Source organism: Esox lucius, chromosome 18 (genome assembly GCF_011004845.1).
Source record: "Esox lucius isolate fEsoLuc1 chromosome 18, fEsoLuc1.pri, whole genome shotgun sequence".
In the NCBI taxonomy this organism is placed as follows: domain Eukaryota; kingdom Metazoa; phylum Chordata; class Actinopteri; order Esociformes; family Esocidae; genus Esox; species Esox lucius.
This window is the reverse complement of record NC_047586.1, coordinates 26,236,273-26,263,560: the sequence shown is the minus strand read 5'-3', so window position 1 is coordinate 26,263,560 and position 27,288 is coordinate 26,236,273. Positions and strand designations below refer to the sequence as shown.

The 27,288-nt window shown below is 41.3% G+C and overlaps 2 protein-coding genes across 4 annotated transcripts in view; both read right to left on the bottom strand.

Moving 5' to 3' along the window:
* The window catches only part of fbxo25 (F-box protein 25), a 37,667-nt gene extending 20,205 nt beyond the window's left edge, over positions 1–17,462 (bottom strand). For 2 of the 3 annotated variants that reach the window (XM_010904059.3, XM_010904061.3), the window contains exons 1-2: positions 17,401–17,462; positions 16,869–17,090 (exon numbers count right to left, since the gene is read on the bottom strand). In XM_010904059.3, coding sequence (XP_010902361.1) covers positions 16,869–16,999 — 131 coding nt within the window. In that variant the 5' untranslated portion in view covers positions 17,000–17,090; positions 17,401–17,462. Of the gene's footprint in view, positions 1–826; positions 913–16,868; positions 17,091–17,400 lie in introns of those variants that run through there. The other variant, XM_013138444.3, reaches the window with a different exon arrangement.
* Positions 17,463–21,172: 3,710 nt separating this feature from the next.
* fam110c (family with sequence similarity 110 member C) lies at positions 21,173–23,916 on the bottom strand. The gene has a single exon (XM_020056060.2). The coding sequence runs from the start codon at positions 23,688–23,690 to the stop codon at positions 22,638–22,640; it is 1,053 nt and encodes a 350-aa protein (XP_019911619.2). The 5' UTR covers positions 23,691–23,916; the 3' UTR covers positions 21,173–22,637.
* Between the last annotated feature and the right edge of the window lie 3,372 nt (positions 23,917–27,288).

Here is a 27,288-nt window from a genome sequence, read left to right as displayed (position 1 = left end):
GGGGACGATGTTAATGGTCCCTTACTATTGAAGAAATTGTTTGCAAAGTGTACGATTGTGTTCGGTCCCTTACTAAGTCCTATATACACTGATTAGCCATAACATTATGACCACTGACAGGTGAAGGCAATAACACTGATCTGATCTCATTATTATGGCACCTCTCAGTGGGTGGGATATATTAGGCAGCAAATGGACATTCGGTCCTCAAAGTTGATGTGTTAGATGCCTGAAAAATGGGCAAGCATAAGGATCAGAGCAACATTGACAAGGACCAGATTTTGATGGCCATACGACTGGGTGAGATAATCAGCCCTTGTGGGGTGTTCCCAGTCTGCAGTGGTCAGTACCTAACAAAAGTGGTCAAAGGAAGGAAAAGCTGTGATCCGGCGTCAAGGTTCATGGGCGACAAGGTTCCAAGGCTCAGTGATGCAATTGGGGAGTGAAGGTTGGTCCGAGTGTTACGATCCAACAGACGAGCTACTGTAGCTCAAATTGCTGAAAATGTTAATGCTGGTACTGATAGAAAGGTGTCAGAACACACAGTGCATTGCAGTTTGTTTTGCGTATGGGGCCGCAGACCAGTGTCCACTGCTGGACCATGGAGCAATGGAAGAAGGTGGCCTGGTCTGATGAATCACGTTTTCTTTTACATCACATGTATGGCCGGTGCGTGTGTCAAATACCTGGAGAACAAATGGCACTAGGATGCACTATGGGAAGGAGGCAAGCTGGCTGATGCAGTGTAATGCTTTGGACAATGTTCTAATGGGAAACATTGGGTCCTGCCATTCATCTGGATGTTACTTTGACACATACCACCTACCTAAGCATTGTTGCAGACCATGTGCACCCTTTCATGGCAACTGCGTTCCCTGACAGCATTGGCCTCATTCAGCAGGATAATGCGCCCTGCCACAAAACAAAAATGGTTCAGGAACGGTTTGAGGAACACATCAACAAGTTCAAGGTGTTGACTTGGCCTCCAAATTCCCCAGATCTCAATCCAATCAAGCATCTTTGGGATGTGCTGGACAAACAAGTCCAATCCATGGAGGCCCCACCTCGAAACCTTACAGGACTTAAAGGATCTGCTGCTAACATCTTGGTGCCAGAAACCAGAGCACACCTTAAAAGTTTTTACATGGTAAATTAAATGCATATTGGTGATTTTTTTATACGTTTTTGTATAAGATATAAGGAAGAATTAATTTGTTTTGTTTTTTATGAAAGAACATAATAGAATATTCATCTAATTCGAAGTTGTATCTGTAATTACAATAGCAGGTTCTGTGGTTTTTGATTAACTAACAGTGGATATAAAAAGTCTACACACCCCTGTGAAAATGCCAGGTCTTTGTGATGTTAAAGAACAAGACAAAGATAAATCATGTCAGAACATTTTCCACTTTAATGTGACCTATAATGTGAACAATTTAATTTAAAAAAAAATAAAAAACTTACAATAACCTGGTTCAATAAGTGCACTAAAACTGTATTCACATTCATTAGAAGAACAAAATATGCATCAGGAAATTTCTTATTACCTATCCTATTATTACAGATCAATTTATTCTTCTATTTTATATTGGTTATTGAAATGATATGATATGCAAATAATGTATGAACGGTCACAATGAACGCTTGGGCCACTCTAGTAATTGAATTCTGGCAGTGTGTGTGTTAATGTCTCAGCTTTCAGGCTATAGGTGTGGAAAGGATGCCTGCACTAAAGAATCCCTGAACATGCTGGCCTGTGCTCGTGATACGATATTCTGAAGGTGTCATTACAGTTTTTCTCAATTGTTTCAACACAAAAACTGGTTAATGTAGCACAAAAACCCATACCCTTTCCACACATTTCAAGATTCAAAATTCTTTCTGCAAAACCTTACACAAAAGTGGATAAGTAAATCATTCATATTCATTGAATATTCATCCAGGAAACGCATGCTTTCAATATAATTAACTCAAGTATTCACACATTTTACTCAAAGAGCACACCTTTCTCCAGTTGCCAATACTAAGCCTCAAATTGTTAACACACTCATCAGAATTGCAGGCTCAATCAATAGGGCCTAGTGGCATGTCCATGTGCTTTGGAACAACGGATCCTGACAATGCTGAAGTTGCAAGGCAACAGAGAGGAAGAGATTTAGCATGAGGTAGTGGAGAGTGTATGACAGCAACCCCTGTGCACAGCTAAACTTAAAGGAGGTAAAGGTGGACGCCTGTGGTGATGTGTTTGTGGAGCCTTTTTTTTCTAAGGCACACAAGGGCATTTTCCCCACGCTGCCTGGCAAGAGTAAACAATGTGTGACATTGATGAGATTTTATGGCCTGACCCAGACCTGAGATGATGAGAAAACTGATGCTGAGTAACCTGACACAGACATGAGACGAGATTATGAGGACACTGATGCTGAGTAACCTGTACATTTGCTGCATTTGAAAATAAAGGTTTTGGAAATTGGGCATTTTATTTCTTATATGTTTTGTCAGTGTGACAGTTCAAAGGTCAGGTTTTTGACCAAAACAGCATATGCATTAGTATTCAATTCAATGCTTTTTAAGACTTTTTTTAAGACCTCAACAAATTTAAAACCCAAAGGATTTCTAAACAATTTATTTGACAGAAAAGAGACAATTTAAAAGAGCGTTCTACTTCAATCTATTTCTTATTAGTTAAATACAAAAGACAGAAAGTTAGTTTGACCGTCAAGAATTCAACCTCAATGTTTTGTGAAACTTGTACACTGCCACTGGACATACATGACACAACGCAAGTATATGGAAGCGTATAGTTAACTTAATTAAAATGTAAATACAATCCCACATGGCATTTTCATTTTCCACATTTGCCTGCATTATTTCAGTCAATATGAAAATGTAAATAAATCATGTGATTTGTACCGGTATGCACATTCGCTGTCAATACTAAAATGTTAATGAAAAGCCATTTGGGTCCATGTAACGCTTATCAGTTCATTAATATAATAATATCCTGTAACAAGATGGTCAAGGATGCATTCAAGAACTCCAACATCAACTAGAATTCTATGTTTGTGTTAACTTTAATTTCATTGCATTTGGACCACAACGAAAAACGAATTTGTTCAAGTGCGTGACTGACACACCTTTCTCCCAATCGACGAAGTACTCACTCCCCTTAGAATTCCGTATTGAGTCTGAAGAATATTCTTCACTTCCATACAAGTGAAGTCAAACTCTTTCACTGCTTCCGAATTATGCCCTCATAATCATCAAGGACGGACATGACTTCAAGCTTATGAGCCGTACAAGCAACCCCTTAACTGGGTCAGATGCAGATGTTGGATAAGTTGTAGGCTTACAATGAAAAAACAGAAGTGACCAATAAAAGAGGCTAACCAACCACCTCAGACTCCCCCATTGCCATATGGTCTAGTCCAACACCTCAGCCCATCTGAGCAGGAAATAAACCCAATTTTCAATTGTTTTGACAGAATATCTTTTTAAATTAGATATTTATATATAATAATTAGATTAATAAACTGATAAGCTTTACCATGGTATTTAATTTTCAAAGTGATGTCTGGCTTTGTGTTTAACAAAATTAAAATGTTAATTAAAATGTGAAGGGAGAAACAGCGCCACCCTTTGCAACTGAATTTCCATGCTTTAATGTAGTTTTCCTAACTTAATGAGAAAATTACATTGCAATTCGATTGCCATTTCATGTTTTATGGCCTTGTCAGTCATTCTCTGAAGGCGGGACACTGTTTAAGGTGCCAACTGTATATAGGTAAGCGACAATCATAGATGTATGGGTACAAGGGCAACTGCAGGGCTAGTCCAAGTAATGTTGAATTTTACAGATCATTTTGAAAGCTATTTGATTTCCTGGTCAGATGCTCAAGACAGAATAGAAATTACAATTGAAAATTTAGCTGAATTCCCTGCAATCACTAATAATGATATTGACAAGTTAGTGTTGGCAAGATTTTATTTCCTACCTAGGTTGAAACATATCAGAAACAGAACTTATTTCTGTTTTGGAAGAACAGAATTAAGTTCTGTTTCTGAGATATAGCCATTACAACTTCTCTGCTTAAATGAGCGACATGGGGCCGCCCTCCCGTGGGCTCACCACCCACAGGAGGGACCATAAGGGGCCGGTGCAGAGAGGATCGGGCGGCAGTCGAAGGCGGGGGCCTAGACAACCCGATCCCCGGACACGGAAACTAGCTCTAGGGACGTGGAATGTCACCTCGCTGGCGGGGAAGGAGCCTGAGATGGTGCGTGAGGTTGAGAGGTTCCGACTAGAGGTAGTCGGGATCACCTCTACGCACGGCTTGGGCTCTGGAACCACACTCCTTGAGAGAGGATGGACTCTTCACCACTCTGGAGTTGCCCATGGTGAGAGGCGGCGGGCTGGTGTGGGTTTGCTTATAGCTCCCCAGCTCTGCCGCCATGTGTTGGAGTTTACCCCGGTGAACGAGAGGGTCGTTTCCCTGCGCCTACGGGTCGGGGATAGGTCTCTCACTGTTGTTTGTGCCTACGGGCCGAACGGCAGTGCAGAGTACCCGACCTTCTTGGAGTCTCTGGGAGGGGTGCTGGAAAGTGCTCCGACTGGGGACTCTATCGTTCTACTGGGGGACTTCAACGCCCACATGGGCAACGACAGTGACACCTGGAGGGGCGTGATTGGGAGGAACGGCCCCCCTGATCTGAACCCGAGCGGTGTTCAGTTATTGGACTTCTGTGCTAGTCACAGTTTGTCCATAACGAACACCATGTTCAAGCATAAGGGTGTCCATCAGTGCACGTGGCACCAGGACACCCTAGGCCGCAGGTCGATGATCGACTTTGTTGTCGTTTCATCTGACCTGCGGCCACATGTCTTGGACACTCGGGTGAAGAGAGGGGCGGAGCTGTCAACTGATCACCACCTGGTTGTGAGTTGGATCCGATGGCGGGGGAGGAAGCTGGACAGACTCGGCAGGCCCAAGCGTACTGTAAGGGTCTGCTGGGAACGTCTGGCCGAGTCTCCTGTCAGAGAGATCTTTAACTCCCACCTCCGGCAGAGCTTTGACTGGATCCCGAGGGAGGCTGGAGATATTGAGTCCGAGTGGACCATGTTCTCCACCGCCATTGTCGAAGCGGCCGCTCGGAGCTGTGGCCGTAAGGTCTCCGGTGCCTGTCGAGGCGGCAATCCCCGAACCCGGTGGTGGACACCGGAAGTAAGGGATGCTGTCAAGCTGAAGAAGGAGTCCTATCAGGCCTGGTTGGCTTGTGGGACTCCAGAGGCAGCTGACGGGTACCGACAGGCCAAGCGGACTGCAGCCCGGGTGGTTGTGGAGGCAAAAACTCGGGCCTGGGAGGAGTTCGGTGAGGCCAAGGAGAAGGACTATCGGCTGGCCTCGAAGAGATTCTGGCAAACCATCCGGCGCCTCAGGAGAGGGAAACAGTGCCCTACCAACGCTGTTTACAGTGGAGGTGGGCAGCTGTTGACCTCAACTGGGGATGTCGTCGGGCGGTGGAAGGAGTACTTCGAGGATCTCCTCAAACCCGCCGTCACGTCTTCCATTGAGGAAGCAGAGGATGAGGGCTCAGAGGTGGACTCGTCCATCACCCGGGCTGAAGTCACCGAGGTGGTTAAGAAACTCCTCGGTGGCAAGGCACCGGGGGTGGATGAGATCCGCCCTGAGTACCTCAAGTCTCTGGATGTTGTGGGGCTGTCTTGGCTGACACGCCTGTGCAACATCGCGTGGCAGTCGGGGACAGTGCCTCTGGGATGGCAGACCGGGGTGGTGGTCCCTCTTTTTAAGAAGGGGGACCGGAGGGTGTGTTCCAACTATAGGGGGATCACACTTCTCAGCCTCCCCGGGAAAGTCTATGCCAGGGTTCTGGAGAGGAGAATACGGCCGATAGTAGAACCTCGGATTCAGGAGGAACAGTGTGGTTTTCGTCCAGGCCGTGGAACACTGGACCAGCTCTATACCCTCTACAGGGTGATGGAGGGTTTCATGGGAGTTTGCCCAACCAGTCCACATGTGTTTTGTGGATTTGGAGAAGGCATTCGACTGTGTCCCTCGCGGCATCCTGTGGAGAGTGCTTCGGGAATATGGGGTCCTGGGTCCTTTGCTAAGGGCTGTCAGGTCCCTGTATGACCGAAGCAGGAGCATGGTCCGCATTGCCGGCAGTAAGTCAGACTTGTTCCCTGTGCATGTTGGACTCCGGCAGGGCTGCCCTTTGTCACCGGTTCTGTTCGTAATTTTTATGGACAGAATTTCTAGGCGCAGCCAGGGGCCCGAGGGTGTCAGGTTTGGGGACCACACGATTTCGTCTCTGCTCTTTGCGGATGATGTTGTCGTGTTGGCCCCTTCAAGCCAGGACCTTCAGCATGCACTTGGACGGTTTGCAGCCGAGTGTGAAGCGGTGGGGATGAAAATCAGTACCTCCAAATCCGAGGCCATGGTCCTCAGTCGGAAAAGGGTGGCTTGCCCACTTCAGGTTGGTGGAGAGTGCCTGCCTCAAGTGGAGGAGTTTAAGTATCTAGGGGTCTTGTTCACGAGTGAGGGAAGGATGGAACGGGAGATTGACAGACGGATCAGTGCAGCTTCTGCAGTAATGCAGTCGATGTATCGGTCTGTCGTGGTGAAGAAAGAGCTGAGCCGCAAGGCGAAGCTCTCGATTTACCAGTCAATCTACGTTCCTACTCTCACCTATGGTCATGAGCTTTGGGTCATGACCGAAAGGACAAGATCCCGGATACAGGCGGCCGAAATGAGCTTTCTCCGCAGGGTGGCCGGGCGATCCCTTAGAGATAGGGTGAGAAGCTCGGTCACCCGGGAGGAGCTCAGAGTAGAGCCGCTGCTCCTCCACATCGAGAGGGGTCAGCTGAGGTGGCTTGGGCATCTATTTCGGATGCCTCCGGAACGCCTTCCTGGGAAGTTGTTCAGGTCCCGTCCCAACGGGAAGAGACCCCAGGGAAGACCTAGAACACGCTGGAGGGACTATGTCTCCCGGCTGGCCTGGGAACGCATCGGTGTCCCCCCGGAAGAGCTGGAGGAAGTGTCTGGGGAGAGGGAAGTCTGGGCATCCCTGCTTAGACTGCTGCCCCCGCGACCCGGCCCCGGATAAGCGGAAGATGATGCTATGCTATGCTAAGTTAGTGTTGGCAAGATTTTATTTCCTACCTAGGTTGAAACATATCAGAAACAGAACTTATTTCTGTTTTGGAAGAACAGAATTAAGTTCTGTTTCTGAGATATAGCCATTACAACTTCTCTGCTTAAATGCTGTTCTGAAACAAATTGTTGTTTTGGAGTGCCTTCCTACAGGGTATGGTAAAAGTTTCATTTATCAAGCATGGCCGACAGTCTGCAATTAATTGAAATTGAAAACAAACAGGTCCATGTGGTTACAGGAGTGGTTACTCCTCAGATTTCAATAGTCAAGGATCAGGTTTGTGTCCTGAACGCAAAAGGAATACCAGCAGCATATGCAGCCCAAAACGAGACAGAGGATGAGAAAATCCGTTAGGCGAAAATATTTTGGGGGTTGTGACAGTTAATTTTCAAACGGACTGAAAAAATGCACGCCTCTTCAACATTGCGTGGGAGTCGGGGACAGTGCCAAAGGAGTGGCGGAACGGGGTGGTGGTTCCCCTGTTCAAAAAGGGGGACCAGAGGGTGTGTGCCAATTACAGGGGTATCACACTTCTCAGCCTCCCTGGGAAAGTCTACTCAAAGGTACTGGAAAGGGGGGTTCGGCAGAGAGTTGACGCTTTGTCACAAATCCTGTTTGTAACTTTTATGGACAGGATATCGAGGTGTAGTCGGGGTGGGGAGGGGTTGCAGTTCGTTGGGCTGCGGATCCGATCGCTGCTTTTTGCGGATGATGTGGTCCTGATGGCATCATTGGTCTGTGACCTTCAGAATTTACTGGACCGGTTCGCAGCCGAGTGCGAAGTGGTTGGGATGAGGATTAGCACCTCTAAATCTGAGGCCATGGTTCTAAGGAAATCAATGGAGTGCATCCTCCGGATAGGGAATGAGGCATTACCCCAAGTAAAGGAGTTCAAGTATCTTGGGGTCTTGTTCGTGAGTGATGGGACAGTGGAGCGGGAGATTGGCCAAAGAATCGAAGCAGCGGAGGCAGTATTGCATTCACTTTACCGCACCGTTGTGACGAAAAGAGAGCTGAGCCGGAAGGCAAAGCTCTCGATATACCGGTCAATTTTCATTCCTACCCTCACCTATGGTCATGAAGGCTGGGTCATGACCGAAAGAACTAGATTGCGAGTACAAGCGGCTGAAATGTGTTTTCTCAGAAGGGTGGCTGGCTTCTCCCTTAGAGACAGGGTGAGAAGCTCAGTCATCCAGGAGGAACTCGGAGTAGAGCCGCTGCTCCTTTGCATCGAAAGGAGCCAGTTGAGGTGGTTCGGGCATCTGGTAAGGATGGCCCCAGGAAGTCTCCCTAGGGAGGTGTTCCAGGCACATCCAGCTGGGAGGAGACCTCAGGGTAGACCCAGGACTAGGTGGGGAGATTATATTTGGACACTGGCCTGGGAATGCCTCGGGATGCCCTAGTCAGAGCTGGCAAATGTGGCTTGGGAAAGGGAAGTTTGGGGTCCCCTGCTGGAGCTGCTGCACCCGCGACCCGATACCGGATAAGCGGATGAAGATGAATGAATGAAAAAAATTAAATAATGTAAGCAAAAGTTGATAATGAAAATGCAATGTGGGATTGCATTAACATTTGTATTAAGTTAACTATACACATCCATACGAGTAGCGTAGCAGCAGTCTTTGTCCGGGGACTCCCCCGGATAGGGCCACAGTGTCACTGGACCCCCGTCTCAGCCTCAAGGTCTGATGCTGCTATATTATTGTGCTGGGGGAGTAGGGTCAGTTCTCCTTCTCCACTATAAATCCTTGTAGATCTAAGGAATGCATTTTCTAAATTTTCCCTGTCTCCTGCCTTGTTTTAAACTAAGGAGGACATGAGGTCTTGGCCGACACCTCCAGAGTACCAGGCTTGAAAGACCCGTTGCTTTCCCTGTCCAAAGTCCTCCTGGTTGTGTTGCAGATCAAGATGATACCAGACGATTTCAGCTGCCACTGTGCTGACACCTCCCACTCCCCAGGGTTGTCCCTTTCCTTGTCCATCTGGTCATGCTTCCGACCTGGACTAAGTTTAAATAGACTCTGGACCCACATGCATTTATTAATTATTACAATTGTACTCTTAATATGTTCACCCGGCACAGCCAGAAGAGGACTGATCTGCAACACAACCAGGAGGACTTTGGATAGGGTCAGCAACGGGTCTTTCAAGCCAGGTACTCTGCAGATGTGGGCCAGGACCTCATGTCCTCCTAAGTTCAAAACGTGAGAAAATGCATTCCTCATATCAACAAGGATAAACGCATGTCAAAAATATATTACATTGATTTGCATTTTAATGAGTGAAATAAGTATTTCATCCCCTCTTCAGTCAGAAAGATTTCTGGCTCCCATGTGTCTTTTATACAGGTAACGAGCTGAGATTAGGAGCACAATCTTGAAGGGAGTGCTCCTTGTCTCAGCTTGTTACCTGTATAAAAGACACCTGTCCACAGAAGCAATCAATCAGATTCCAAACTCTCCACCAGTCTTACGCTGCTATACTATTGTGCTGGGGGATTGGGTCAGTTCTCCTTCCCCACTAAGTTATCCTTCTCCACTATAAATCTTTATTGATATGAGGAATGCATTTTCAGAATTTTCCCAGTCTCCTCTCGTTTTAAACTTTAGGAGGACATGAGGTCCTGGTCCACAATTGCGGAGTACCTGGTTTGCGGGGCCCGTTGCTGTCCCTGTCCATGTCCATCTGGTCATGCTTCTGAACTAGTCTAAATTAAATAGACTCTGGATTTAGCCCACATAAATTTCGGCCTTCTTAGGGAGTTTTTCCTAGCCACTGATATTCAACACTACTGTTGTTTGCTCCTTGGGATTTAAGGCCGGGTGTTTCTGTAAAAGGACTGTGACAACTGCTGTTGTAAAAAGGGCTTTATAAATACATTTGATTGATTGAGCTGACAGATATCATTATAATAATTATATTTCAAGTTTTTGTGTTGTGCATGCTTTACTGGACATTTGGAGAGTTCAAAACCCAGATATCAAGCAATTTTCATGGCTTAAACCCAATGGTTCCAGTAAATCCAGAATTGATTACTGGCTTATCTCAAATAATTTAGCCACATATGCTCATGACACTTCCATTTCAGCCTCTCATTTCACTGACCATTGCATCATATCCCTGAGTTTGAAACCCACAATCCATACACCTTTTAATAAGGGGTATTGGAACTTTAATGCTGACAACCTTTAGAATGCATCTTACTGTAAGGAAACTATGATTGGAAAAATTAAAAACAACTGTGATTTGGGCACATACAGATGTAGATTGGAATATCTTAAATTCAGATTTGGGAATTCTCTATTTCTTTCAGTGCAGAGACAGAGTTTGATTGGATTAATGAGATGAATGCACTCAGTAAAAAATCTAATTAATCGGTTGAGGAAAAAAGGAAATACTAATTCTACAAACAAAATCAGATTATATCTACATTAAAAAAGCTAATGGTGCCTTCATAAGATCCACGCCAAAGCAGATAGAAAAATCTCTTATTTTTACAGACTTGCCAAGGAAGGAATTCTATTAATTCACTGTATATTAATGGGATTGAAAGAACAGAACCAAAATTCATTGTTGATGTATTGTAACTTTTTGTATTTGTATTCCTTGTCCTACTCTTATAAATAACTGCAATGCTTTTTTGAGAAAATTAAAAGACATCTCTACTATAGAATCACATTTTAAAGAGATTTGTGAGGCACACTTTCAAATAGTAGAACTCGACACAGCTGTGAAGAACCTAACCTTAAATAAATCACTTGGCAGTGATGGCCTAACTTCAAAAGTTTTTCTGGGATGATCTAAGAGATATACTTTAATGCATTTATTGAATGTATTGAGAATAATTGTCCTATGCCTACTTTGAAACAAGATATAATTACATTACTACCTAAACCTGGTAAAGACTGCAAATACATCGATTTCCTTAGATCCATAACATTATTGAACAGTGATTACAAAATATTCTTACTTGTTTGCCAATAGATAAAAAAAAGCATAACTCAAACTGTAAGTGAAATGCAATCTGGCTTTACAAAGGAAAGATTAATACAAAATATCCGACCAGCCATGGATCTGATAGACTATGGGGAAATGATAGAGGATGATGGATTAATTTTATTTTTAGATTTTAAGAAAGCTTTTGATATGGTGGTGACTTTATTAGGTTCACTATATAAGGAAGGGTGACATCTTAAAAATCTATGATGAAGGGGGTCTGAATGTTATTGATTTTGATAGTACAAATGGCATGTTAAAACTGAAATGGTTACAATCTTTTCTCTGCAATATGGATAGCCTGTGGTTCAGTGTGCCTTTAACTATCTTTAAAAGGATTGGAGGACTAGATATACTACCTCAATGTGACTTTAATATCAACAAACTCCCTATAAAATGCTCTAACTTTTACCAACAAGTGCTGCTATATTGGAAATTATAGCACAATTTCACTCCACACAATACTCCTGTATGGAATAATAGATACAGTGGGTATAGAAAAGAATCACCCCCCTTTAAAATAATCACATTTTGTTGCTTTGCAACCTGAAATCAAGACAGACACAGTTTGTTTCATTCAGCTGTATTTACTCAGTGCAACTTATAACATCCAAGTGAAAGTTATAACACCAACATGTCAAAAATAAATTAAAAAACAATCACGGAGTTGGAAAAAGGATCACCCTGTAACGAGGTGGCGGTAGTGGAGGAACCAGGCGCAGGCGAATATATTCGATGTAGTTGTATTTAATAAAAAACAAACACTGAGCATACAAAACAAACTTAAGGAAAACAAAGGAGCTGAATTTTTTGTCTGTTGGGATATGTCTCTACTAACTTTGCACATTTAGATGTTGCAATATTTGACCACTCTTCTTTGCAGAACTGCTCAAGTTCAGTTACATTTGATGGTGACCATTTGTGGACTGCTGTCTTCAAGTCATTCCACAGATTTTCAATGGGGTTTAAGTCAGTGTGGTCAGTTTTGCTGTGTGCTTTGGGTCATTGTCATGTTGGAAGGTAAATCTTCTTCCCATTGACAACTTTCTGGCAGAGAACAGCAGATTTTCCTCAAGAATTTGACAGTATTTTGCCCCATCAATTTTTTCTTCTATCCTGACAAGTTCTCTAGTCCCTGCTGCAGAGAAACAACCCCATAACATGATATTACCACTTCCATGCTTTACTGTAGGAATGGCGTTATTTGGATGGTGAGCTGTATTGGATTTTCGCCAGACATATCGTTTGGCGTTGAGGCAAAATAATTAAATTTTAGTCTCATCTGACCATAACACCTTTTTCCACGTGGCCTTAGAATCTTCAAGGTGCGTTTTGGCAAAGCTCAGTCGTGACTGCATATGGCCTTTCTTGAGGAGTGGCTTTTTTCTTGCAACCCTCCCATACAAGCCACATTTGTGAAGAATGAGATATTGTTGTCACATGAATTCCTACAACTTCAGCTTCAGAGTTGCTGTAGGCCTCTTGGTAGCCTCTCTGACCAATTTCCTCCAGGCTCTTTCATCCAGTTTGGAGTGACATCCTGACCCAGGGAGGGTCTGTGTTGTACCAAATACCTTCCACTTCTTAATAATAGACTTTACTGTGTTTCTAGGCACTGATAAAGCCTTTTTTTTGTGCCTGTCCACAACTTTATCCCAGAGTTCTTTTGACAATGCCTTGCCACCCATAGTTGATTGTTTTCTTCAGTTGCACTACCAAGGACTTAAATGCTTCAGGAAAAGCTTGTTTCATGCTGAGCTAATCAAAATGACCACAGCTGATCACAGTTGAAAGTCAATTGGCTTTGTGTGCTATTGAGAAGGTGATTAACTACACCTGGTTGGGTTTACGAGTAATTTTTAGGAGGGGGGTGATTCTTTTTCCAACTCAGTAATTCTGTTTTTTATTTTTTTCTGACAAGTTGGTATTATATCTTTCACTTGGAAGTTGTAAATACAGCTGAATTAAACAAAAATCGTTTTTGTCCATTTTCATTTCAGGCTGCAAAGCAAAAAAAAAATATTATTTTAAAGGGGGGTGATTCTTTTCTATACCCACTGTACCCAATGTATTGTATTGCAACAAAACCATATTTTTTTAAGAATGGATGAGGAAAAAGATCTGGTCTGTTAGAGATTTACTGGATGAAAGTGGTAACATTCTCAGCTATAATAGCTTCATGATAAAACATAGTACTCCTTGGTAACTCAAGCAGTATTGCACAGTCACGAACGCTATACCCATTAGTATTCTATTGTTAATTAAAGGCATGCTATCATACTCAGATGCATCTCCTTGCTTCCTACCACAATACATAAATGGTTACTGTTTATGGGACAAAAGGTGTAATAACAAACATATTAGGAAAGTTCTCTGAAGAACATTTCCTAGAACAGCTAAAAATCTGTCAAAGCCTGTTACAAAAAAAATTTGAACAGAATATTTGTCCTTCTCTGTCCCTCCAAAGCAAAAGGAAACCAATTTAAAATGTTAAATATCTATCCGCCTAATTAATTCTTAAAATATAAATTTTATGTTGAGCGTAACGACTGTGCTTTCTGTGGAAACTGTATTGAGACAATTGAACATATCTTTTTTAATTGTGATTGAATTGCCCATTTCTAGTTAGAATTGCATAATGAGCAATACTCCAAAAATAGGAATATTCCCAATTATGATATAAAGTGTGGATTGTTTCAAGAAATTAAATATAAAAACATTCTGGTTAATAATCTTACTGGTTTAGCTAATTTTTTTATACACAAATGCAGATTACTTAAAATGTCCCCTACAATAGAATCTTTTGAAAGAAACAGAGTTTAATTATTTATTATAATATTTTTGTACATTCACTAAGATTTGTTAGAAACAAACCTGCTTTAAAACGTATTGCTGCTTTGGAAACGTTCAACTTATTATGATGCATACAAGACCTTTTATGTTATTTGTGAATACTGTGCAGTGTGCTCTGTTCTTATTTATTTTGTATATTTTTTTATAAAAATTTTTTTTTTTTAGTTTTTTGCTTGTCTTATTGCCATCTTTATTCGTGTGCCTGGTTATGTAAAGCTTCAAATGTAGATATTGAATGTTGTTAATGTTTGTATATTATGAAAGTATGTTAATAAAGTTAACCAAACCCTCTTCGGCTGTTGAATTCAATTTTTTTCTTAAACAGAAGTTGTAGTTTACTCATGTCTCTCTTACAAAAAAAAAAATTATAATGATCGATAATGATGGAAAATGATGAAAGGCGGATTGAAGAAGGAACCTTGAAGAATGCTTTCCATATTGGGTAAATACTTATTGATGCTAATTCAGGTTTGGAAGAACCAACAATCATAGTTACTCATGTATTGAATAACACTTAATACTTATATATTAACACTTAAATATTTGAATAGTAAATTAAATTATAACAACCATTTACAGAACTAAAAGGAACCCCGAGTTGAATGGTTAGATGTAAAAGTTCTTTGTTGAAACATGTTTTGGAACAGACAATACTAGAGCAACAACACATTGTTTGGGGGGAATTTGAAAACACCCCAGTTGGATACGTTTTCATACGCTGACCCAATAACTTCTCTCTGGGCCTTGCCTCATCAGCCCTAACCTTAAATGGCATCAGTCTGTAGCAATGACGTCTTAGTCATGACAGGCTGTAATTACGGGATTTCTTTTAATTATTGAATGTCTTGAGGTCCCTCAGTATTTTAGTAACAATACACAGCCAAATGGATGGGCTCTTCCATGACTTATACCTCTTGTCAGTATTACAGTGTTTCACTTGAGTTCACTCCAACTCTCATAATTTTTAAAAGGATTTGTGCATTGTGAGAAACTGAAACCCTACGCCTATAGCAATAAATGATAGAATACAAAGTGGTAGTTGTGTGTTAGTACTGTTAGACTGACAACCCTATGGAAAATCTAGCTAGAATGGATAATCAGTTAGCCTAAGAAAATATAACTGTCTCTACAAGCCAGAATGTTAATTTACTTTATGGGTTGCCCATCCTGACTGTCACCCACCAACAAAAGTAAATATGTACTAAGCAAAGTAATAATAACATAACTTTTTGAGCCACCGGTATGTATATCACCCACTCATCTTGTATTGTGACATACATCTACATTATCCTGACATAATGTACATTATGGAAACTATTAGCTAAATGCAACTGAAGTCTTCTCCGAGTCAGCAAGAAGTTATCTGAGGTAAATGTTGCTCAACAATTTGACAATAGAAGAAAAAAAAGAAAAAGAAACAGCAGAACAATGTGCACATACTACCATATACTTGGAAGTTGGGTTAACAGAAATATTTTGTTAAGGTGTAATCCCCAACATAATGACAAAAATCAGGAGACAACAGGCATAGTAGAGACAGGTGACAAATTAGAGGAAAAACATGAATAAATGAGTGGTGGAACATTACAAATGCAAATGCTTTCATACAGGGGTACTGCATGAAACAATATAGAAATACAAATCCTATCATGCTTTTTGGAATGTATAAAAATGCTGAGCAGGCCCAGCTGACCCCCAATTAATCAACTATGGGAGATTTTAGACTGATGTGTTAGACCACGCACACCATCATCATCAAAACACCAAATGAGGGAATATCTTTTGGAGGAATGGTGTTCCATATATCCAGTAGAGTTCCAGAGACTCTTAGAATCTATGAAAGGGGTATTAAAGCTGTTTTGGTGGCATGTGGTGGCCCAACACCTTACTGAGATACTTTGTTGGTTTTTCTTTTAATTTGTCACCCGTCTGTATGTCCAAATTCTTACTGGATTTCTATATGTATTTAACATTCTGGCTTGCAGAAACAATCACGTATTTTTCAAATTAACATGTTTCAGACAAATAATTTTTACATTTTATAATTTTTAAGAAATATTAATTGTTAGTACTTTCTCATTCTCAAAAACGTCCTAGAGTTCCTTATCTTTCCTTTATTATCCTAATCATATAGTATGCATCAATATGATCTGACGTTTTAGCAGTAAAAAAGTACCATACTGGTTGCCAAGAAGGAGGGTCATTTTTCCATTATCCTTATCAAGGGTAGGTTTAAGGGATGTCTAAAATGTATGCTCAGGGGAGGGAAGGAATGGCCCAAGGGTCCTAGAAAGCCCTAACACACAAAAAAAAATGCTGTACCCTGGCAGACAATCAAATCCCATTTTTATTTCTTTACAAGTTCTATTTCAGTCTCACTAAAAAACGGTATGACAAACTGAACTACAGTTACAAGAGAGATACAACAATTTTCCTCTTGCAATTATGCTTTTGGCCTGGTCGTTATAGAAAATGTGAACAGGTTCTTGACTACTATAAATATATATTTTTTAAATCAGTGGGTTAATAGTATTGAAACTGTTGGTAAATATACTGTATGATAATTATAATAATAGTTTGGGTGAATTGGAGAAGACATTCAGATGGATTTTTCAACCAACCCTCCAATTAGAATGCTTACAGATCCTTTATCTTTCATGATTATGGGGGCAAAAGAGCATTATTTTCCACTGAAATGTAAAAGTTAGCTAAACAGAATTTGACCTTTGGATTGGTACAGTGGTTAGACACAAACGCGTACTCTTTCTTACTGGCAGGGTTAACGTTAATTTCATTATTAACAAAAGCCAGAGCACAATCTGCGCCATTAGCTTAACAGCACTTACTCTTCCAAGTCTATTCCGTTATTGCTATTGTCACCCAGTTCATCTCCATAGAACTCAATCCTCTTCCAGCCATCCTCGGTCTTGATCCAGCTCCATCCTGGTGACCTCCAGTCTTGGCCCAAAAAAGGCATCCTTCACCCGTGGTGTGTGCGAGGACAGTCGCTGTCACTTAATCCACCTTGTTTAATTAAACTACCTTTCTGTATTGCCACGATTCAATCACTGTAAAGAGAGACTAATATATTTGTAGCAAGAAAATCATCCATTATTAATGTTGTAATAGTGCAATAAAGAATCAGGCTTAAGAATAGTAAAATCCTTGATAAACGTTACAGTACAGTCCCGCAGTCATGAGCCAGACTGGCTAGCTATTTCTGATTGTACAAAAAACAAAAGTAAATGACAACTAACACACAAACGAGTATGAGGATTCAGATGAGAAGACTCTAAAGTCAGTTGTGTTTCTAAAAATATATATTCCCATACAACAAAGAAAACAAAATAAATGAAATATACTTCGAAAATAGCTTACCTTAGGAAATATTGACGGAAGTAAACCGAATCATTTGTCGAATTTGGCACACCTCCTGTCTTTCTTTGATTGGATGCCTTCATTTTATTATTTGTGTTGCTACCCGGAATTCCATCCGCTGATTGGTTATCACTGCTGTCAACCATTTGCTTTTTTCACTTGTTTTGTTTTGCAAAGGCATTTTCTGACACGTGACAAGAAGCTCACACGTTGGAGTGTTTTGGTTTTGGATATGGAAAAGGGGAAGTGATGGATAACCTAAAAGCGATCTTTCTATAAAATAATGATATAAATTCACTCGCACAATTAATCCAATCTGTTGAGCAGAGATTTGACAGTAGGCCAGAGGTTCCCAACGAGGATTACAAGTACAGTTTGAGTACAGCTAGACACTATGAAAATACTATATTGTATTTTACTATATCTGAAATATATAGGGGGTTTGAGTGCAGGTAAAAATTCAGAGGGTGGTACAATAGGAAAATGGTTGGAACCACTGATTTAGGCCATTTAAAATATTTAAATATGCAAACATTTGTGCGTGATGAGTAGATAGATAGATATTTAATACTGTCTATTTGAAAGTAATCCCTAAATGCCTTTATGCATTCAATTCTCCAAATGTGTGCTTGCTGGACGTGAAATTGGATTTCCTTTAAAGCAAATAATAAAAAGGCTGAAAAAGAGCCACCACTCACAGAGGATGTAGAGATGCCCTCAGTCAAAACTGTGGAAAAACTATGGCTGAAAGCATCTCTGGAGGAAGCTCACCAGACCCAACCACCCCTGAAGGCACAATAGCCTACATAATAGGTGAGTCATTCAAATTAATTATATATGCACATTCATCCTTTTGCCAGTGTTAGCTCAGTGATGCCCACCCATTCGTCCTAGACACACATTGGCACACAGATTTTCTTGTAATGGTACAATTCTTTGTTGACCTACTTGCACATTAATGTTGAAGAAAGACTTCCTGTTTGCATAATCTCCTTAATTTACTAAAGGAGCTGTGATAGGAATATGAGTACCATCTATGCAGCCAATCACACCTGCAAATCCTAAAATATTAACTTATTAGTGCTTCAATTCTCAAAGCTTCATACTACATAAACTGATTACTGTTTAGACTGGTACCTGCAATTTTGTGGAATTCTTCTTTGAGTTTTGTGGGTCTGTGACTTGGGAACACTACAAAAGTGTACAGTAAACAAGAGTCACACCTCTGACAGCCCAACAGACGGTTGCCTTGGAAATAAGCTCAGCGTCACCGATGTAATGCAGAAAACTGTAACACAAAGAATGTGTTCCAAACTGAGAGCATGTCCACAATGTGTACTAGGAGAGATATGAGGGCTGAGAATATTGTTCAGATAAATCAAGCCTGGATCCAAGGGGAGGGGGGGTGGAGGGCAGTGCCCCGCAAGTAGAATCTGTGGCCCCCTGTTTTGTTTCCCCTTAAACACTGCAAATGGTATATGAATTAGATATGCCCACCCATTGATAAGAAATGCCACCTCAGTAATTTCATCCTGAAACCGGTCCTGAGAAAATGTTTGAATGTGTAGAAAAACAGTAATGGTATCCCAATAGATTTCTGCTATTTGGGCATCAATATCAACTGGCTCTTCGAGAACAGGACACACCATGTCTGACACATTCATATGGCAGGTTCCAGTTAAAGTGTAGGACAAACTCAGGGTTAGTTGAATAAAATCTGCTAGCAAGCAGGTTAGCTTCATGGAGTATGCTGTCGTAGTAACTGACTCAGAGAAATGCTGAACTGGCTCTTTGAAAAACCTAGGGTAAACCCAGAGTTTTCACTAAACCCTGCTTTCTGAAATACCCCCAGTGTCATTCACTTATCAATTGGCTTTTGTTTCAGTCATCTTGCAGAGGTGGGGGTGGTATGCTTGGGAACAAGATAAACACAGGACTGATTCAGAATTTATTGTATTTACAGGTTAACGTTTATTTTAAGGGGAGTACAAAAACAGTTACATGTTGAGATGTTACCAAGAATAACAACCGGTACAGGTAACAAAATACAATGGGGGATATACACTCACCTAAAGAATTATTAGGAACACCTATTCAATTTCTCATTAATGCAATTATCTAATCAACCAATCACATGGCAGTTGCTTCAATGCATTTAGGGGTGTGGTCCTGGTCAAGACAATCTCCTGAACTCCAAACTGAATGTCAGAATGGGAAAGAAAGGTGATTTAAGCAATTTTGAGCGTGGCATGGTTGTTGGTGCCAGACGGGCCGGTCTGAGTATTTCACAATCTGCTCAGTTACTTGGATTTTCACGCACAACCATTTCTAGGGTTTACAAAGAATGGTGTGAAAAGGGAAAAACATCCAGTATGCGGCAGTCCTGTGGGCGAAAATGCCTTGTTGATGCTAGAGGTCAGAGGAGAATGGGCCAACTGATTCAAGCTGATAGAAGAGCAACTTTGACTGAAATAACCACTCGTTACAACCGAGGTATGCAGCAAAGCATTTGTGAAGCCACAACACGCACAACCTTGAGGCGGATGGGCTACAACAGCAGAAGACCCCACCGGGTACCACTCATCTCCACTACAAATAGGAAAAGAGGCTACAATTTGCACGAGCTCACCAAAATTGGACAGTTGAAGACTGGAAGAATGTGGCCTGGTCTGATGAGTCTGGATTTCTGTTGAGACATTCAGATGGTAGAGTCAGAATGTGGCGTAAACAGAATGAGAACATGGATCCATCATGCCTTGTTACCACTGTGCAGGCTGGTGGTGGTAGTGTAATGGTGTGGGGGATGTTTTCTTGGCACACTTTAGGCCCCTTAGTGCCAATTGGGCATTGTTTAAATGCCACGGCCTACCTGAGCATTGTTTCTGACCATGTCCATCCCTCTATGACCACCATACTCTGATGGCTACTTCCTGCAGGATAATGCACCATGTCACAAAGCTCGAATCATTTCAAATTGGTTTCTTGAACATGACAATGAGTTCACTGTACTGAAATGGCCCCCACAGTCACCAGATCTCAACCCAATAGAGCATCTTTGGGATGTGGTGGAACGGGAGCTTCGTGCCCTGGATGTGCATCCCACAAATCTCCATCAACTGCAAGATGCTATCCTATCAATATGGGCCAACATTTCTACAGAATGCTTTCAGTACCTTGTTGAATCTAAGGCAGTTCTGAAAGCGAAAGGGGGTCAAACACAGTATTAGTATGGTGTTCCTAATAATCCTTTAGGTGAGTGTATTTTTGTCAATAAAATACACTTGTGATAAACTTCCATGAAAGGCCCACATGTGAAAATACTCCTTCCTGTTCTAACCAAGGGGAGTTCTGCTAGCTGGGGTTCCTGGGAAATTGGTGACAAAAAAATCAATAAATGTGTCTCGCTCCTACCATTCCAACCATTTCTTTGTACCTAAATCCATTCACACCAATTCAAACACGTAGGGGCGGAGAAAACAATATCTATTTGTCTGGATAGGACAATGAATTGCACACAATGCTATACAAATGATTCTGGGCTCTACCCTATTGCCAACTCCAAACACCCAGCCAGCACCCAGCTCCTAAGATGCTTAATATCAAAACACATACATTTCCCGCCAACAGCCATGTTTCTACTTCCTTTTGAGAATTGTTACTCTGATCTCATTACACACACACCAACACACAAACACATCACAAGCAGCAACTTCTAAGGTGTGTAACATTCTTCATGGTAATGTAAGCGTCAAAATGTCCATAAAATATTTTATTGATTCATGGCCAGCTCATATATGATATATATTTAACTTGAACTAAAATCAAATATTCCGGGAGGAACTTAATTCACAGTGATAAGTAATACAGTGTGCAGTGGCCACAGACATGCACTTTTTTGAACTAGATGGCAAAGCTCAGGTACAATCTGATGCTGCCACCTAGGGGCTACCTTAAAAAATACTCTATATCAACTCACGTTTTGGGTGTACAGATTAGTATTGTGTTAATGTGCTGCCTCTGCTCTAATCTGAAGCGGAGTAGGGTTGTTGCTACAGCGGTTTTCAAATCTTCTGAATGCTTGGGAATGTGGAGGCAGGGTGAGACTTGTCTCCGTGCTGCTGTCAGCCCCTTCTGGACAGGTCTAGAAGGGATACGTGTCCATAACACTGCTATTATGTTCATCAAAGTAAGTTGGCTAATACCTCAAATCAGCTTCAGGGTATATCTCTATTATCATCTTTAAATCCTAGACCTAAACTGTCAAACATTCTTCAGCTCTCATCAAGATGTCCTGATTATTTCTATTATATTTGTACTGCAATTTACAAGCACAGACTAGAGTCAAGAATAATAATTAAAAAGTAATTATCACTAACATAGACAAAGCTAAACGGTGACTAACACAGACAGAAAACAATACACCTGTAGGTGGAGGGTGATCGGGTAGTAATCATAGCCTTATTGGAACACTTGGCAAACAAACATGAGTAATGTGTCAAGTTTCCTTCCTCTCATGTTTCTGTCTATAAGACATAATTCCAGAGAGTGAAGATGGTTTGAGGGGACAACTGCCTTTCACTGTAGTCTGTGAAATGGGCTGCCAGCCTTTGAGGAACCATTGTTCAGGTTACCTCAGGTTCAGTCAATGACTTAAGGTATTTCTGCCAGTATTGATTATACCATAGAAACAATGTAAAAATAGTGACATTTGTTTTGGCATTCCAATAGAACTACACATGAGATTATAATCCTGAGGAAATTACATGCTTATTGACATAAGAATACAGAAAAATTCAATTTCAACCAGCCCTGCAGGAATAACTATAACAACTATAATAGAGAAAAGCTAATATAAAAAAATAAAAATAAACTTACACCTTGACCTCAGATTTGATTGGTTGACTAATTGGACATTTCTAGTAACACGGAATACAAGTCTTCAAACATGACAATTATAACTTACTATTTTGCAATAGCCAAGAAAGCATTGTGATAGTGCATATGCTGTTTCCTTTTTTTCACTCCCCAACCCCAGGAATGTCATTCATTTAATTGTTGATAGACTTGGCAGTCGGTAGCCTAACATGTTAATGTATGTCAACCGATTGGCTTAAGTAAATATACTATATTACACATATATTAGTATATAATATAACTTCAGACAGACAGTAGGCATGACATTGAAGGGGAAAGGAAACCTTGGGTTATGTTTCATGGCTAAAACATACAAGCCTAAGTCAGTTTAGATCTCGTAATGTCTTTCCTGAATCTTTAGCATTTTTACAACTGTACAGCCACTTGATAACTCTGGCATTGCGCTCAATGACAGAAGTCCCCTGTCGAATAGTTTCATGCAACTCCTCCTCTAATAAAGCATCGTTACTGTCTTCATTGCTATGCTGTGAGAACCCATCATCTGACATTGAGACACTGGCACTGATTTTACTTTCAGTTTCATCTGAACGTGAAGAAAAGTTCTCTTTGCCCAGTGCATTAACAACATCGCCATCCAATCCACAGTATTTGAAGAATGCATCAAAGTCAGCAAAGTTTTTGGAATATCTCGAGCTGATGTCCGAGTGTGAACGACCTACCCCTTTGCGAGCCCTCGTCTGAACTTCAGCAACTCTTTTGTGATCGGGTCTCCGCATCACACCTGGAGACTGTTTTGATGCCTGGTTTCCTATATCCATTCTTTCTTCATCTGTGGACAGAAGTTGTGTTTCTGGCTGTTGGGGCTGTGAACAACCGGCCTTCGATATATACCCCTTGGCAGGTCTTTCGCGTGTCATACATTTAGAGTTATTTTCCTCGTCCTCAGTCAGTAAACTCACCTTATCCACAGGATTGAGCAGCAACCTGTGCCCCAACTTCATTTTGTTTCTGTCACTTGTCCCCACTTTTACAAGATCACATTTCTGTCTGTACAGTAAAAGGGAGTCCCGTCTTTTGGAGCTTGTCCGACGGGCTGTATTTTTGTCCTCCAGGGAGAGGGGCCCTCTTAGCACAACGCTTGTGCCCGCAGGCAAATTATTTCCACTGTTCCTGCCACTCCAATTGGAGCTCCGGTTAGAAGATCCGTTGCTACTAACGGAGGCAGATCCAAAGCTACTGACTGGCTCCTGCACAGAGTTTACCACCTGTTGACTCTTGACATACTGTTTTTTACTTGCAGCAAGCATCTCCACTGCGGTCATGCGTCCCCCCATATCGTTCTTGGCTTCCATCTGTTTCCGAAGGTATTCTGGCCCTTTCTCAAAAATTCTTGTAGCATCTGCTTTGTTAGTCATTTTGTTGTTTATTTGATTTCAAAACACTGCTTTATAAAAATGTAGTCAGAATATAAAAGGGCCCTGCATCACCAATCCTTTTACACACCTTTTACACCCAAAATGTCCAGAATCTCTGAGTAAAAAAGGAACTGTTCCACGGCTAAACTAGCTCATGCCTTGTCCAAACACGTACTAAAGCAGGAGTGTTCACCTTACCGCTCAAACACATCCCACACAACCCCACCCATCCTGTACTGAACCAGATTGAACAAAACTCAAGTGGTGTGCAAAGTACACCTGATGACATCACTAGAGAGAAATGAAATGTGAGACAGCCCATTATAGTAGATTCCAAGTATCTACCACTAGTGTTGTGCCCCCTAAACAGATTTTGTAGTTTTGTATAATCTACTTAACATGTAAAAATATTCTTTTTTTTTCTTCTTTTTTTATCATGAATATAAGTATGTACTATATGTTACACTGGAAATTGTCAGTCAACTTGCATGGATCATAAAATAAAACAGGAAGTGTTTCTAGGTGAATAAATACACATTTTAATGTCTCATCTGAACAATGTACCAGTCTTCTCATGACACTTTTTGTTGTCTGCTGGATGTTAAAGGTGTAACATAACTGTTTAAGAACTATTTTCCGTATTAAAGATGCAGTTCTATCAAGTGGTAAAGTGATTTGCATGAAATTCTTTCTAGTCCACACTGTCTCCAATATAATGTTAGCTACTTAAAAAAAATATTTTGGTCACTGTTTATAAAGGTGGTCCTATGTAAATCCAAACACAGGCCTTTTGAACACTTTTAAGCAGTGATGAATCTTATTGTTATCCTCTGAATGTAATGATGAGAAATATAATCAATTGCCTTTATAACCTTACTGTTAGATAATGTTTTTGTCTCATTTCCTCCTGTAATTTTAAACATGGATTCAATAAATTCTAACCATAAACACATGTGAATCAAATTGGAGTTAAAGGCTGTCAGACTATGACTCGACATGGAAAACAGTAGATGGCAGCATGCTCATGTGGTTAGTGTAGTATGAAAATATCTGTATGTTTTGCATTAGGTTGTTGTAATATTTGAAGAAGTGTTACCAGCTTAGTTTACTCACAGGCTCCTTGAACGGAATCAATCTATAAAAAGAATGCTAAATAATTATTGCATTCAATTTGTCATGTATTTGTCATGAAAACAAGGTTTTACGTAATGTCTGGCAGTTGATTAGTCACCCTTTTTCTTAGCTGTCTTGACATAACGTCTCAAGGGGGTTTAGGGTTTTCCTTTACTGTATCCTCACATGCCCCACTGAATAATAACTGTGTCTTGAAGAACTCCCCAAGATCATGTAGTCCTTGGCAAAGAGAATGCAAAGCAAGAAGAATGATACATTATTTATCACAGGGGACCTCTTATTTCAAAGCTTTAATCTATTACTGTGAATGTTGTTTTAGTAGTTAACTTTGGAATTTGATGTTCCGACTTCACATGACACACATTTCTGAAGACACACTCACACACAAGTCACACAAATCAATCAATCAAATTTGTTTATAAAGCCCTTTTTACATCAGCAGTTGTCACAAAGTGCTTTTACAAAAGCCTTAAATCCCAAGGAGCAAACAACAATAGTGTTGAATTTCAGTGGCTAGGAAAAACTCCCTAAGGCCGAAATTTAGGAAGAAACCTAGAGAGGACCCAGGCTCAGAGGGGTGACCAGTCCTCTTCTGGCTGTGCCGGGTGAAATATTAAGAGTCCAATTGTAATAATTTATAAAAGCATAAATGCATGTGGGCTAAGTCCAGATTCTATTTAAACTTAGACCAGGTCAGAAGCATGACCAGATGGACAATGACAGGGACAACACGGAGAAGGGAGGTGTCAGCACAGTGGCAACTGAAATTGTCAGATCTGCTATACAACCGGGAGGACTTTTGACAAGGACAGCAACAGGCCCCCCAAACCAGGTACTCCGCATGTGTGGACCAGGACCTCATGTCCTCCTAACTTTAAAACAGGAGGAGACTGGGAACATTCAGAAAATGCATCCCTCATATCAACAACAATTTATAGTGGAGAAGAAGAACTTAGTGGAGAAGGTGAACTGACCCTACTCCCCCAGCCCAATAATATAGCAGCATAAGACCTTGGGACTGAGGCCCAATCCAGGGGAGGCCCCAGACAGTGGGCAACAGAGAGAAAACAACAAGCCTGTGACTCGGCCCCCCAAAGGCATTGGAGGGATTCACAGTAGTGGAGCTCAATGAGAAAAGGCCATGCCTTCGGCTGTTTGTTTAGAAATTCTAGGTACAATTAAAAGGCCTGCATCTTGCGATCATAGGTTACGTGTAGGTATGTATGGCTGGATAATTTCAGCAAGGTAAGTAGGAGCAAGTCCATGTATTGATTTATAGGATAACAACAAAACCTTAAAATCACCCCTAACCCTAACAGGCAGCCAGTGTAAGGAGGTTAGTACAGGAGTAATGTGTTCAAATGTTTTTGTTCTAGTTAGGAATCTATCAGCCGTGTGCAGCACTAATTGAAGTTATTGACAGAAAGTTTGCAGCATCAGTTTCGTAAAAGATGAAATAAGCAACTCTTGAGACATATTTTACATGTTCATCAAAGGAGAGGGTCAGGGCTCAAGGGTAACGCCAAGGTTTCTTACAGTTTTTTGGGATACGACCATGCAGCCGTCGAGGTTCACAGTGAGATCTGCTAACAAAGCTCTTGTTTCTTGGGTCCTAAAACGAGCATTTTGTAACGAGGACGCGCGTGGGAGGACGCGCGGCTCCTCCTCCCCACGGCACTGTCATGTCTTGTTATTGCACGCACCTGGTGTCCATTCCTCATTAGATCGCATATATAAGTTCCTGTGTTTCCGGTGTCTTTTGTGTGGTATTGTTCTATAGTTCAGTTTGTTCTGGATTTGCTGTGTGCAATTTTTATGCGCTTGTGCGCTATTTGAGTGCTAACTCCTTTTTGATAGAGGAAAGCAATACATATGCTTTGACTGCCTCCGTGCATTCGTCTCCTTTTTTTGCATACAGCACCACGAAGACAAACTGTGACACATTTCTATTTTTCTGAGTTTAAAAGCAAGAAGTTCTCTGTCATCCACTTCCGAAATCTGAAATGCATAGCTTCCAAAAGTAGCTAATTTTGGGGCTTTTTCATGCTTCATTGAGATATATAACTGTGTGTCATCCGCATAACAGTGAAAATTTACAGTGTGATTTTGGATTACATCACCCAGGGGTAGCATATATAGTGAGAACAATAATGGACCCAGAACCGATCCTTGAGGAACACCAAAACATACCTTTGACTTGTCAGAGGATATGTCATCCAAACTAACAAACTGATATCTTTCAGATAAATAAGATTTAAACCAGGCTAGAACGTCCACGTAGCCCAATATGGGTTTCCAGTCTCTCTAAGAGAAGGGAGTGATCAATAGTGTCAAAAGCAGCACTTAGATCAAGAAGCAACAGAACGGATGCGGAACCTTTGTCTTTGTCTAGTTGCCCTGGCTGTGTGTTTCGGATCGTTGTCATGCTGGAAGACACAGCCACGACCCATCTTCAATGCTCTTA

Bases quoted from the DNA above. Each gene is read 5' to 3' on its own strand.
- fam110c (XM_020056060.2), bottom strand. From the start codon at position 23,690: ATGACTAACAAAGCAGATGCTACAAGAATTTTTGAGAAAGGGCCAGAA.